This window comes from Pteronotus mesoamericanus, unplaced genomic scaffold (genome assembly GCF_021234165.1).
Source record: "Pteronotus mesoamericanus isolate MK-2021 breed Mesoamerican mustached bat unplaced genomic scaffold, CSHL_Meso_final contig_20, whole genome shotgun sequence".
NCBI classification, from domain to species: Eukaryota; Metazoa; Chordata; class Mammalia; order Chiroptera; family Mormoopidae; genus Pteronotus; species Pteronotus mesoamericanus.
The window spans coordinates 93,984,626-94,000,002 of NW_026555085.1; the positions used below are offsets into that span (position 1 = coordinate 93,984,626).

Below are 15,377 nucleotides of genomic sequence, written 5' to 3' on the forward strand. Positions count from 1 at the left end.
TCCCAAGCATAACAAAGGTAGAAAGCATAGAGTAAAATACTAACAGATCTAAACACTTATCACCATCAAAACAAAACAAAACAGAAAACATCCACAAATTTGAAAGGTCAGCATCATCCTAGGAGAAAACATATTTAATAACACATATGAGAAAAAAGTAGAATATGATCAGAATGTACAGTTTAACACTATAATTCATGTAGGCTGGCCAGGATCTTAGGTCTATGACTTCAGGGAAAGACATCACTCTGGGCAAGCTGGGCAAGTCCTCTGGCCACCTTCCTCAGATAGTCAGCTGAGGCTGAACACACCAAACGACTCACGCAGCTTTTACCAGTTAAGATGTAAGACACCACAACCCTAGAGTAGACCGCCATCCCTATGGTTCGGTACCTCCCATAAAGCTCTGTGTTCTCCCACCTACCAAACCCTGCCACAACTGCCCTCTAGACATGCTCTGCTTTAAAACCAGCAAATGCTCCTACATCATTAGCCTCTGCCCCAACCTCTTTAAAACCATCTCCTTACAGCTGGTCATCTTCTTCTGACATTACTTTCATTTCAGCCCTTTGAATTAAGGTTATCTTTAAAAATACATTGGCTAGCCCTGGCTGGTGTGGCTCAGCGGCTTGAGCACCAGACTGCAAAGTAAAAGGTCGCTGGCTCAATTCCAAGTCAGGGAACATGCCTAGGGGGTTGTAGGCCAGGTCCCCAGTAAGAGACAAATAAGGGGCAACCACACATTGATGTTTCTCTCCCTATCTTCCTCCCTTTCCCTCTAAAAATAACTAAATAAAATCTTTAAAAGTATATATATATTGGCTAAAATGTGGGATTCTACCTCTCTGCTCCTCATTTATGTTTCCAGATTGTTGTTTTCATTTAAACTCTTTTTTAAAAGCCAGCTCTTTGGAAACTCACGCTCTCTGGGAAGCTGGGTTCATTTCCTTTACCTAGTGAACTCTTGCTTGTTCGCCCTAAATCACAGGTAACTTTGGTCTACCTTAAGCCTTGCCAATTGCCAACATTCTATAACTTTTTTAACATCCACATGAACAAATCATCCATAACCCTTACCTCTCAGTTCCTCCACTCCACCTCAAATATCACTCCCAAAATCACACTTCTATTTTGATACCATCCATATCTACTTCTTTTTCAAAATCACTAATTATTTACACTCTCAGACAACTTCTCTCTCTCCTATTTTACTACTACTGCAAATGTTCTTCAACCTCATCCAGACCTATTAACCGCCTACTTCATCAGTCCTCCTTTGTCCTTATGGCACACTGTAACCAATTTAAATCCATGGGACAGCCCCGTCTTCCCACCGTATTCCCTTTCTCATCTCATTTCTATTAGTTCACTAAGTATCTACTGAGCACCTATATGCCAGGCACTACGCTAAGCAATCCAAGTACACTGGTGAACAAGATAGCATCCCTGGTCCCAAGGACCTACATTCTTGAGGAGAAGACTGGCAATAAGCAAGTAAATAAATAAACAAGGTAACACCCGGCTATGATGAATGCTATATGCAAGAAATATAAATGGTGTCAAATGATAGACAGTAACTAGAAAATAGACAGGGATGAGCCAGTGGTGAAAGGCTTCACTAAGTACATGACATATGATCTAAGTCTGAGCCAAAGTCCTGCCATAGGAGCTTGGTACTTTCCAAGAACAAAAAGAAACACAGTATGGCTGGAGAGTAGGAAGTGAGGGAAACAGTGGTACTAAATGAAGTCTGAGAGTAACAAAGGCCAGGCAGAGGAGTTTGGAAGGAATGAGAGGCCACTAAAGGCAGAGGAAGAATATGCTCTGGTTAAGGATTTAGATTACCCTTTCAGCAATATTCTGAACTTCCTTTAGCTCTTTTTCGTATTTTGTACTTGTTTATTAGTAAAACTCCAGTTATAGATTACTCCTGCTAGAGAAGGTGATGTAAAGAGCAGACTGATTCCACCATATATTCATGATCGGCATCATCAAATAAATGGCCCATGGTTTCTTTCGGTCCCCCCTAAGACTCTTGCCAGTCTCCTCAAATTGCCTACCCCATTCCTCACCCATCACTCTTAGCAGACGACTTAATTTTATACTTTAGAGAAAACTGAAGGCATCAGGAAGGAATTCCCTTACCTTTCCTATGTAACCTAAGCCCACTTGCTCTGTTATAGCATAATGGTTGTTTATCTTCCTATGTAACGCTAATAATTTTTCATCCTATGCTTTGAATTCTTTCTTCTCTCAGCTTCCAAGACTTTACTTGACCCTTCTCTCCTGAATATTTAATTTCATCCTCTTAAGTGGAGTGTTGTAATTATTTTTTAAATTTGCCTGAGTCTTTTCTATGAAAAATATAACAATAAGGCTCTCCCTCCACTCCCATATAGACCACTTCCTCAAAGTACTGAGGCTGGTCCACAAACTGATAGTGGCACACACGAGATAAGTATGGAAGTTGAATAAAAATTCAGAGGCTTACAAAAACTTGACAAAATAATTCTGTCTGTTAAAATATGGTAATAAAATATTTGGACTTATATTTGGCATGTCATTTAAAATCGTAACTTTTCTAATAATTCATCAGTGTTTTATTTTATAAAATTACTAATTTGTACTTAACTGAAAATTACCAAAAAAGGATCTTAATCACAGAGAGGACGCATTACTCTTGCTAATGCTCACTTTATCCTCATACAAAACCTTCTCAAAGAATTATCTAGACTTGATTTCTTCATTTCACATCCATTTATTCCTCAACTCACACCAATCTGAATTATGCTCCTAAGACTGAACAAGAAAGTTACTCCACATGTTGTGGGCTGAATTGCATCCCCCTAAAATTCAGTAACTTCTCACTTCCGCTACCTCAGAATGTGACTATATTTGAAAATAGGGTCTTTAAAGAGGTCAACTTAAATAAGACCATATGGTAAGCCTTAATCAAATATGACTGGGGTCCTCATAAGAAGAGAAAATCTGGACACAGAGAAAGGCACCAGACACATGGGCATCCAGAAGGATGACCATGTGAAGACCCTGTGGGAAGCAGGGCATCTGTAAGCCATGGCGGGAGAAACCAAGTCTGCTGCCTCCTTGATACTGAACTTCTAGACTCCATAACAGTGAGAGACTAAATCTGTTATTTAAGGCACTCATTCTGTGGTGTTTTGCTATAGCTGTCCTAGCGAACTAATGCACCATGTCACTAAAGCCAGTAAGATATTTTTTATTTCTCACCCTGGTCAAGCTTTCTTTCCCTCAAGTCCCTCCCCTTCTTCTTCTTCTTCTTTTTTTTAAAGACTTTATTTATTTATTTTTAGAGGGGAAAGGGAGGAAGAGAGGAGACAAGCATCAATGTGTGGTTGCATCTTGCACACCCCCTACTGGGGACCTGGCCTGCTACCCAGGCATGTGCCCTACACTAGGAATCGAACCAGCAACCCTCTGGTTCACAGGCCGGCGCTCAATCCACTGAGCCACAACAGCTAGGACTCCCTCCCCTTCTTTAACATTCTCTTCAATAGGCTTCCAAGACACTAAAAACCTTACTGGTTTTTTAACTTCCTTTTTAGCTTACTGTTCTGTCTTTGCAGGCTTATCCTTTCCTAACAGCTACAAAGCAATAAGCTTGGTTCTCGTCCATCTTGTCATTTTTGCCTGTTACCTCCTTTAGGTGACCGATTTCATAAGCAAGGCTGATACAAGATCTGTACATACCTAGCTAGCTTCTTACTTGACACCCTCACCTGGATAACTCAAGAAGCCTCACTCACATGTGTACAACCAGACTCATGACCTTTCTCCGCATCCTGTTCTCTTAGTATCCTCTTCCACAATGCACTGGGTGTATCACTGTCCATCCATTTTCTACACCAAAAGCCTAAAAGTCAACCCTCTCCAGTATCATTGCCCATATGTAATCCATCACCAAGTCTTTGTCAATTTTACTCTTCCCATCTCTCTCAATTCAGTTACGGTTCTCCACTGCCATTGCCACAGTCCAGGTCACCTTCATCTCCTGTGAATTACTGTATCTCTTATCAAGTCTTATACCATCCCTTGCTCTAATCTGTTCTTCATCCACTGCAGCCATCTTCTAAAAATACAAATCAAATTGTGTCATACTCTGCTTGAAATGTCCCATAACCTCCTGCTGCTCTCAGGATAAACTCAATAGACAGCCCCACATCATCAGGTGCCTATGCACTTCTCCAGCCATATCTCATACTTTTGTTTTCAGGGCTCTAGCCATTGTCATTTCTTTAAATGTGGTACCAAAACCGGCCAAAGAGGACGTACATAAGGACACTCTTCCTCACTAAAGGCACCCCCTTGCCTTTCTTCAGGTATCAGCTCTATTATTAGTTTCATAGGAAGATTTTCTCTGATCTTTTTGATTAGGTCAAAAATCCCTCTATTATATGAGTCCACATCGCCTCTTCATTTACACCTATGCAGTCATAATTCTACATGTATTTGTGTGAGTATTTGATCTTCTTTACTAGAATGTCAGCTCCACAAAAGGGCAAGAACTTTATAACCAATGCCCAGCAAAGGGCCTGCAACAGTGGTTGATGACTAAAAATGCGCTGAATGAAAAGAAAACTGAGTAAGGCCTCTCATAAATTAATTTAAAACCCCACAAGATTAACAAAGAACTAAAATGCCAATTCAAAAATAGCCTATAAACAAATGTTCGGCCCCACCAGTGATCAAAGTGAATGTAAAATGAGATAGCATTTATACAACCATTAAATATACAAAAATAATAATACCTTGGACTTACAAATATAGACCTTCTCATATAAAATGACTGGGAAAATATAACTTCGTAACACCTTTCTGATAGCAAAATCTAAGGGAAACCTTAAATTTTTGCAGGTCTTTAACAATTTAACAAAATCACCAGGAATGGACAAATATTTAGGTACAAGATCATTTAAAGCAAGGCTGACTATAATAACAAAAAAAAAAAAAAAAGGAAACAAGACAAATGGGAAAACTGAGAGAATGGTTAAATAAAGTATGTGATAAATCTATTAATATCATTCCACTTAATAAAAAAAGTTATGCATGGTATATTAAGTGAACGAAGTAGGTTTTAGTATGATCCTTTTTTATTTTTTATTTTTTTGCTTAAACAGAAGGATCAAAATACACACATATAAACCCACTCAGGTTTTCCACAGGAAAAAAGACTGAGAAATAAAATACACCAAACTCTTGTGGGTATTAATAGTGTTTTCTTTTTGTTTATTACTTTCTAAATATTCTATGATGAACATGTTACTCATATAATAAAAAACAGTATGAATAATATTTGTGGTTAAAAAGAAATAGTTCAGTTGCAGTATAACCAATCAAGTAGTTCTCAAGGTAGATTGCTGCCCACCAGAACTTTAGGGCCCATTCTCTTATTCATTTTGTATAGTGTGACACTGTAACCTTTCTATTCTAATTTGAGACTTTCACCTACCGTGATGCCTTTAACCATTTCTCAGACTAAGGATTTGATCTATGTATATTTTAAAACAATGCTATAAAATACAAGAGTGGGGGAAAGATTTGATTAATCACCTGGTTTCAAACTGGCATTAATAGGTCTGGCAGCTGCCGTAACCATCTGTTCCCGTCGAGGATCTTGGTAACTCATTTTACTAATGAATTCAATCGCAGCTTCTATACTTCTGTTATTAGTTTTCTGAAGAGCTTGTATAACCATATCCTGATATGAAATTTGAAAAAAAGAAACAAAATTTAAATCTTGTAATTAATAAGAGGGAAAGAGCACTGAGTTACACTAGAAAAATTCATAATTATGCAGAAGAGCACCAAAAAACCATAATGTTCATGTCCCATTTGTAAAACTACTATAAAAATCCACACATTCACAAATTACTAAAGAAAAAAAACAAACCCTCAAACCCTTCAACTGTTTAGCATTTTCACCTCTATATAACATATTAATTTTTTTTTCTAGAATTAACTTCTTCCACATACACTTGTAGCAATGATACTAATTACTTCCCATTCTTAGTTTCATTCTCACATGAACAGAGACTATCAGATTGTTCAAAAGGTATCATTCAAAATACTGAACACCACTCTTTCGTATTGCTAAAGCATTTTATTAAGCATCTTGGATATTGTGTTCACAGTGAAAAAGCTTCATAGCTCTGGTCCCTATCCTCCTTGGGCTTACGTTTTCAGAGAACTTTACTTACAAGGACATAAACATAGGACAAATGATACAAGAAAAACACTTCAACAACATATGATTATGTGATGACTTTAGGAGGCTAGATGGCATGATGGAAAAACCAGAGAGTTTGAAATCAAACAGAACTGAGTTTGAATTCCAGGAGCCCCACATTACTGTGCTTTTGCTTTTCCTGCTCATAAGCAAAACCACACCCCCATGACTGTAGATTTATGTGTCCCACTTTTAGAACCATGTTAACTCTGGCAAGTTATTTATCATTTCAGAGCTCAATTTCCTCATCTGTCATGGACTAACAGAGCTGATGTGAGGATTAAATACAGAAACACGTAAAAGCACCTTAGCATAGTGCCTGGAGCTCAGATGTGGGTTGTCCTCCTGCTCTGCTCCTTGTCCTTTATGTATATGTAAACATGAATTATATACTAATGTGCAGGAAGTATACGGATATGCATTTCTCAAGAGACAGGCTACTTACTTGTCCTAGAGATTTAGTATTTCAAACAGTTTTAAAATCAGAAGTGGCTCAGTGAGACTAATGGTTGAACAAGCTAACAGATGATCCTGCTATGTGAAATGACTGGAGACGAGTGTGAAACCAACCAAAAAAAAGTTGTGGCAGAGGTCTATTGCCCACTCAAGATCCATCCTCCCTTTCTTGGAAAAAGTTATTGAGTAGGTAGAAGTTTTCCTTATAGCTACACTGGCCACATGATAATTCTAACCAATGAGGCACAAGCAAGGATTCCTGGAAGAATGTTGCTACCACTGCTCTAGGTACTGGTACTTATGTCCTGTTTCCTAGACAATAGATATGCTACCTGTTCTAGAGCATGTTGCCACCAAGTAGGAAAATTCAAGAAACTTCCTAGTCATTGGTTCTGAAACCTTTAAAAGACTGATCCAATGCTAGCAACCTAAATTGAGTCACCATTTTTTTAAAGTATTATTTGGATTTTTGTTAGAGCAACCACCCAATAGTTAACAGATACGAAGGTACAGTACTGGTCACATTTTATGCCAGTCAGACCCTGCAATTTGTAGTGAAATACAGATGAATTTAATGAGTCTCACTTTATGTACAAATACAAAATAATAAAAATCACCCCAAATTAAAATTCATCATGGAGTACTTAACTTTAAAACTGGTAAGTCAAGTGAACTGTAACTGTTATTTATGCTATTATCCCATAGCAGTACAATCTCAGTTGGTTAAGAAAATCGGCACCCACCCGTCCTTTTTCAATATGTTGTAACAATTACATTGTGGCAAAATGCACCAGAATTTCAGCCTGTGATGCTAGTGATAATTATACTGGCTTATATTCTTGAATACACAGGGTGGGGCAAAAGTAGGTTTACAGTTGTTTCTATGGAAAATAATACAATTAATAAATAATAATGCACAAATAAACTGTTTCATGTACTCACAACTGTAAACCTACTTTTGCCCCACCCTGCATAGTTAAAATATTTTTACATAAGTAACAGTATCAACCAAGTGTTCCTTAAGCAGGGGTGCTTATGACAGTGTAAAAAAGAGCAGCCTCAAATCAGTAACTTTTGAACAGAAGCTTTAAGTGATTAAAAAAAAATTCCTACATCACTATGTTTTTGCTTTTCAGGCTGAGAAGCAAAAATATACTCCAGTGATTGTAGATTTATGAGTCCTAAGAATACATCAATCCTATTTAACATATATTCCTATGAGGAAATTAATCTTGAAATACTTCAGAGATTTTAATTTTAAAAAGCACCAGAAACATATTCTCAAAACATTGTAACTGCCTTGCACTTGGCATAGCTGAAATGATAAAAATAATGCAATGAAAACTGGATAAGAATTTTGAAGTGTCAAGTTGGGATCTTGAATAAATTCTGCAATATAATAGGCAGCTATCAGAATTAGTGATTCAAGGAGGTAGTAGATGTAAATTGCCATATTCTTCATATCACAGTGGGTATAAATAATACCATTCCTTCATTATTTGGACAAATAGGATTGATAAATATCTAAATGCTTTTAGTAATGCAACTTTACTTAAGTGCTTACAAATGTCATAAGGTGGCAACTTTGAAACGGGGGATGGTACTAAAGCTAACATACCTTGGTAATGCAAAGCAATTGTTATTGCCAACCCATAAAAGAATACGGCATTGACCAATGTCTTAGATTTCTTAAAACAGTCTGCACTGGAAAGAATTTTTAAGTTCTTTATAAGTATGAAATACGTTTGGTATGACTATCATCAATGATGGGGAAACACATCAAACAAAAAACTACTAAACAAAAAACATCCCAGGTCCTCTCTCTCTACTCTCTGATACAAATGCAGTATTTTTAAAAAACGTATCCATAAAAGTGATAGGAAGTAATATTAATCAAATGGATGAATAAAATGAGCCAGAAAGAATCTGTTTTCTTCCTAGTTTAATTATAAATCTCCCTTTTCAAATCCTTTATTGTAATGTCAACTTAGGCTCTCATTTTTTAAATCAGAGATCTGAAAATGGGGTTGCCAAAATATTAACACTAGTGAAGGAATCGTAAGGGTAGTGATCTTTGTGTTGCAAACCTATAAGTAATGTTCAGTTCTTTTTCATACTTTTTAATTTTCAACAGGGAATTGCTATAGTTTTATAATTAGGAGAAAAAGGTCCTATACTTGTAAAAGAGAATGTAGTTAATGCTTGGTTATTCACATTTAGGTATATTTTCAATAGCCAATTTTTATCTAAAATGACTTATGCCACCTACAATGTTCAAATAAAGTATATGATTATAGAAAATAAATTGCATTAAGAACCTAAACAAAATATGGTTAAATATATGTGCTATGAAAAACTTTTTAAATGAACTCTGAAAGTAAATACTAAAGACCTGGCATATTTAACATACAGAAATTTCATTAAAATAAAACTGAAATTCTTGGAGGTTAATCAACAGGTATATATTTGGCTTTTGTGAATTCAGCACTGCAGTCCAAGAGTGATGTGAATATAAATGTTTAATGAAGTCCCTGATGGAGTTCCTTTCTCTGTAGTATAAACTCAAACTCCATATCCTCCCAGCTGTCATTTCTACATCAGCCTCTCAGCTCAGTTCCTAGCACACACAGATGTCCTTACTCTGCCCTCACCTGGGGCTTTCTTCAACTGCACTTCTACTCTAACTTCATGGCTTGACCTTTTAAATCCCAGAAACCACAGAGAAACTAAAGAAATAATGATTGTTTTGTTTTAATAATTAATGGGATTGTGAAAAACATTTTTCGCTGGTAGAATATACAAGTTTATATACATGTTATATTCTCTCAAAGGAAATGTTTAGGCAGGAGATCACCAAAAACGTGTAATGTAGTACAGAGTAAAAAAGAGCCTCTTTGTTTTTAAAAGCTTACCTCATCAAACCCAGCAGCTTGTAAGTCTTGAAACATTTGTGGATTAACCTCTGAAGTACTGCGACTTGTTTCATTTGCAAATGGTTGTAGAGAGTTTCGAATTTCCAGCAAAGCTTTATGATGAGTCCCAAATTTGGGTGGATTTCTGACTTGTCGAGGATCTTCAATCGACATTTTACTCATGTTATGCTCAGCTTTTGCAGCATCAGATGGTTTGGATAAATTCCTAAGGGATTCCCGAATTTCTTGCAGCATTTGCCGGCTGCTGCCAGTGTAGTTACTGGCAGGAAAGGTCTTAGGCCTCATTTGTCTATATCCTTCTGGCTTTTCACTTCTCTTCATGAAAACATCTATATTTATAACCCACACAAAAGACTTTAGGAGCCACCTGATAGGTTCAGAGTCTTCTCTTGAGCAAAACTGCAAAAGATCCTTTGCAGAAGTCCTCTGGAATGTTAAAATTCTTTATCATTTAAATAATTAACCCTATAAAAGAAAAGATAAATGAAAGCTATAAATTGATTAACTGATTAAGTAGTACAGTGAATCAGACGGGGGAGGGGGGGTCATTGATTTAGAAGGTAGAGACCTAGGTTAAATTGGCTCATTATGCATTACTGTTAACCTCTCCATGCCTATTTCTTAATCTGTAAAATTACCTAAAGTAGTGGTTATACTGATAAAAAAACAATTTTAAGAGTGCCTTGGTAAGTACTGAAGTACATACAAATGCAAGGAATTACTAACTGCACAATTCATCGGGCAACCTATCATCAACTTTGACTAGTAGCTCCAACTTTAGGTTTTATATGTTAGACTACAAATATGTCTTTAGAAAAAGAGTGTTGTACCTTTAAAAAGGTTTCTAAACCACTAGTCCAGAAGATACCTTTATGCTTTAAAACAGATGCTTGGGTTTCTTTCCCAAACTGTGGCCAGGGACTCTAGTCACAGGACACTTACTAACAATGGGAAGGGAAGAGAACCTCTGAAGACCAACTGTCTTATTTCTCACGTAATGCATGACTGTCTTCTACAATACACTGGAAGAATAGTCTTCTAAAGTCTACTTAAATGACCCTGATGACGGGGGAAATCACTAACTTAAGAAAGCCATTCTCTCTGTGATCTACAAAAATTGTTAGAAATGTTTTCTTTATGTGGAGCATCATGAAATCTCACTTAGGGCCAGCCTGTGATGAACCAGTGCTAAAAGTACTTTGTCTTCATTCTTATCTAACCATCCTAACAGGCCTGTGAGGTAGGTTTACTACCTATACTTTGTAGAAAAGGAAACTGACATCCACAGAGTTTGGGTGAAGCAGTAAGTGATATCACTGGGATGTGAACATTGCTAATTATCATCTACAGGGAGCCTATTTCTATTCTCATTAGATATACTCACCACTCGTTACATAAAAGGTATTTATAGACAGAAATATCTCCTTCTTGTCATTTAGGCCTCATTCCTGTTACCGCCTCAAAGACTCTTCCCCTAATCACCTCATTACCTTGTTTTTTGTTTTGTTTTGTTTTGTTGTTTAACTATCAATGCATGGTTGCCTTTTGTGTACCTCCAACTGGGGACCCAGCCACCAACTCAGGCATGTGCCAACAGGGACTTCATGAAGTAAAAGACAGGGAGTCGAACAGGTAGCCCTTTGGTTCACAGGCCAACACCCAATCAATCCACTGAGCCACACCAGGGCTGATTACCCTGTTTTATTTTGGATATACTCTAGTTTGTCAAAAAAAGCAAAGCACTTGCAATGGAAAAACAAAAAAATTATTCAAATACTTGTTCTATTAATTATTAGCAATGTGAACTTGAACATTTAATTCTCTCATAAAACTGTCTGCTTAGGGATGAAATGGTTGGAGTAACAAGGTTTACCTTATGGTTTGAATGAAGATTAAGAGGAACAATGTAATACAATTAAAGGCATATATGCACAAGCATTATAAGATGTAGACTGTTCCTTGCAACAACATCTATAACAGAAAAAAATGACATCAATCTAGATACTCATCAGTAATTGTTCAAGTAATTTATAGTACATCTATATGTGATAAAGCAGATGTTAAAAAGAATGACATGGATATTTGTATTCTTAAGCAAAAAAAGCAAGTTGCAAAAAAAGCTGTTTCTATTCTAAAATTAGATTATGGTGATGTTGTAGAGCCTGTAAATAACTGTATATTTTAAATGAGTAAACTGCATGTATTAAATTATATTTATGGATACTCATCACGTACGCACATGCGTGCATACTGTAGCAGGCCTAAGCAGGATGAAGTCCTGGAGCAAACTACTGGAGGCGCAGGTTCCTGATGACTTCACCTTAATGATCACCACATTCGTTGTACAATTGCTAAATGAGTAATGAATCAACCAATTCCACCTCACAAGCAGTCCTCATGTCCCCATTTGTGAAAACAAAAATAGTAAAGCTTCTCATTGTGTTGCTGAAAATTACACATATTCTGTCTATACCATAACCCGATCTACTGATAATTACTTCACAAATGAAATTAGGACTGACACAGCTTGTGCTTTTATGAAGAAAGATGGTCCCTCATGATAAACATTTTGTCCCTAAGCCTTCCCAAAATATTAATTTAACAGCTCACTGGTGAACTTTTATAGGTTTAACATTTAGCTTACCCTCTGAAGAGGGAATATTCCCCCAAAGCTCACACTTCACCTGTGGCCCAGGATAGCAATAGAAAAAGGATGCCCAGGTGGTTACTGCAGACTAGTTCAGGTGGTTACTGCAGAATAGTGGCCAAGGGTTCACAGTGAACATGGGACAGAAGTTCCTCCCTCTATAATTGAATAAAGGTCCAACCAAGGAACCTCTCCTCCCTCCAGGTCTGGTTGCTTTCACAAGATCTGCCTACAAAGATTTCAAAATTATTATAGATCAAAAATTGCTCTCTCTCATTCTTTTCTTTTTCTAATCCTAACGATTATTATGGCCCTCCTATTCTTGTTCTCTCACTGAATACTCTGGTGAGTGGGGAGACAGAGAACAAGAACAAAAATAACTTCACAGGTCTCTGGACCAAGAAGAACCATATCTGGACCCGATGGAGAGACCACTGGACATACGGCCCAGAAGCAATGACTCTGGCTACTGCAGCTAACAGCCCAAAATGCCAGCAAAATAACGACACGATACTATGAACATCCCTCCGTAACAGTAAGTACAATGTTTTCTTGATTCTAAGATGCATCCTTTTCTACACTCTAATGTGTCTAAAATTGAGTCTATCATAAAAGCAGTATTTAAAGAAATTTGTTGGCTCCAAAGCAGAGAAGTTCTGATACAACAGACAACGCACATAGCTAACTTGAATATAAATAGAAGGCAAAATTTCCTTGTCATTTCAATTGTCTTTATTTTCATCAGCAGCACCATGTATGGTTGAATCTAAACCCTTAATTATGCTCAAGATGTCGTCAAACAGATTGTACTATGATGTAGCATTACATACTCAGAAACTACTTGTCACCCAACAGACAATGCAATCAAAGGCATAAACTGCCAAATTTAGGCAACATTAGAGAATTTTCAAAGGAGAGAAAGGCTCTTATGAAGTAAAAGACCTCAAATATGAAACACCTGTCAAAACTTACTATTATCCATCCTCCCTGGCCAGTATGGCTCGATTGGCGTATCATCCCATAAACTGAAAGCTCTTGGGTTCGACTGCTGGTGAGGGCACATGCCTGGATTGCAGATTTGGTCCCCTGTCAGAGGGTGTATGACAGGCAACCAATCAATGTTTCTCTCACACAAAGATATTTCTCTCCCCATCTTGCCTCCCACCTTCTTCCCTCTCTAAAATCAATAAGCATGTCCTTATGTGAGGATTAAAAACAATTTATTATCTTCAGAAGCTGTTTAATTTCCAGCAGTAACTCACTCCACTAAGCAAAAAACAAAACTAAGAATTTAAACAAAAAGGAACGAAATACAAAACCCATTATTCTTCAATATGCCTCCAAATTATATATTAAATCATAAAGACAAGAGGTTCAAAATAATTAGGGTTACGAAAAGCAGCATAAAGTCATGTTATGTGTTAACTACCCAAAGTAATTCAGAAGCAGCCTACATTCTCAATGTGAATAAGGCTGAGACTCCATCTTTCCTAAAAAATTAAGGGACAGAGACAAAGATTGTGTTGTTCTTCTTGGGAGATCCCATGCTATTCTAATGCCTCCTTCATGAACCTTTCTTACCCTTCTGCCAGTTCTTACCCTTCTCCCCTGAAATCTACATGCACTTTGCATGGTCAAATAAAATGTGTTTTTGCCCTATACTTATATTTGTCTTATTCTTCCCACTAGTTTACAGATTCAGAGAGTAAAAGGTAATATATATATACACATATATATCTATATATATATAGATATCTGTACATATATCAATATATATACAAATATATTTTCCCCCTCTGCCCAGATGAGTTAATGGATCCAGAGAGGTAAGGCGGCGCCTGCCAGTTTGAGGTCAGGCTAGGAATCGATTTCACACATTCTGAATGAGCCCAGTGCTGTTCTCATCATAAGTACATTTTGAGTTTCTTAAAGGTAGGGATTTGGACTCACTTATTCTTTGAAAGGACACTTAGATTAGTTAGACCGAACAGACAAAACCTCCATTTCTTTAAAAGTTCAGACTTTCATCTAATATGCAAATGTCAGGAAATCCAAACAAATTTTGTTGCTATCTTGTCCAACCTAGAAAAAAAAACAGGTACCATTACCTAAAAAAGGTTCCACAGTATTACCGTGGGTTGAATAAGGTTTAGAAAAAAGTAGGCCTATCTCAGTGCTCTAACTAAACCAGTTTTGAGAATAGCAACAGAAATAAGTACTGTTTCTATCTTAGCAGCATAGTCTTAGTTGTTGAGACAGCAATATTAAAAAATCTCTGCATAATGATGAACTTTTTTTCAGTTAGCTTCTAAGAATTAACTAATCAAAAGCAAAGACAATCACTGTAACTTAGCTTCACGCTGAAAAATCATTGACATTTCTACTTAATAAAAATGTTTCAATGACTAACTTTTGCAGCCTACAAAAATCCACCACTAATCTAAATCTAACATTTTGAATGAAAACTAAATAACCAGAGTTGGAACAGTTCCAAGGCGATGTTTACGCAGAACATCAAGGACTAGCATGAACAACAAAAGACAAAAATAACTCAAATTATAGAAAAAAATCCAGATACTATGACACTAAAAAAAATGTAGCAGTATTTTTTTAATTTGCTTTTAGACCCCGGCAAGCATGTTCAATAAATATGCAGGCATGGAAAGGCTGCATCTTTTCCAGTACCTACCATGATCTAGATTCTTGCAGTAGCAGCTGACCAGAGGCACACAACGCTACTTCTTTTACTGTTAAATCAAATTCCTCCACTGCCTTAGGGAATCAGTTAGCTTATTTTACCTCTCTCTCAAATTATTTAAGGAAAGAAATGAACTTAGTTAAATCACAAGTGTAGATGTCTTAGCAGAGAACATTCATTCTGATTATAATGAATAATTATATTTCTAACTCCTGATGGACGAGATTTGATAAAAATTTATAAACTTCCTACATAATCCACAAAGGCCTGACAAGCTTCATGATCCCAGGCATTCAATCCATCTCCCAAACTGGAGTGGTACAATACTATTTGTGCGTCCAACTATACTTATTTCTCCCTAGGTTTATTAATAGCTTG

At 36.8% G+C, this 15,377-nt stretch overlaps 1 protein-coding gene across 2 annotated transcripts in view; it reads right to left on the bottom strand.

Moving 5' to 3' along the window:
• The window catches only part of LATS1 (large tumor suppressor kinase 1), a 33,616-nt gene that overhangs the window by 17,077 nt on the left and 1,162 nt on the right, over positions 1-15,377 (bottom strand). For both annotated transcript variants that reach the window (XM_054570101.1, XM_054570102.1), the window contains exons 2-3: positions 9,634-10,119; positions 5,590-5,737 (exon numbers count right to left, since the gene is read on the bottom strand). In XM_054570101.1, coding sequence (XP_054426076.1) covers positions 5,590-5,737; positions 9,634-9,975 — 490 coding nt within the window. In that variant the 5' untranslated portion in view covers positions 9,976-10,119. The remainder of the gene's footprint in view (positions 1-5,589; positions 5,738-9,633; positions 10,120-15,377) is intronic.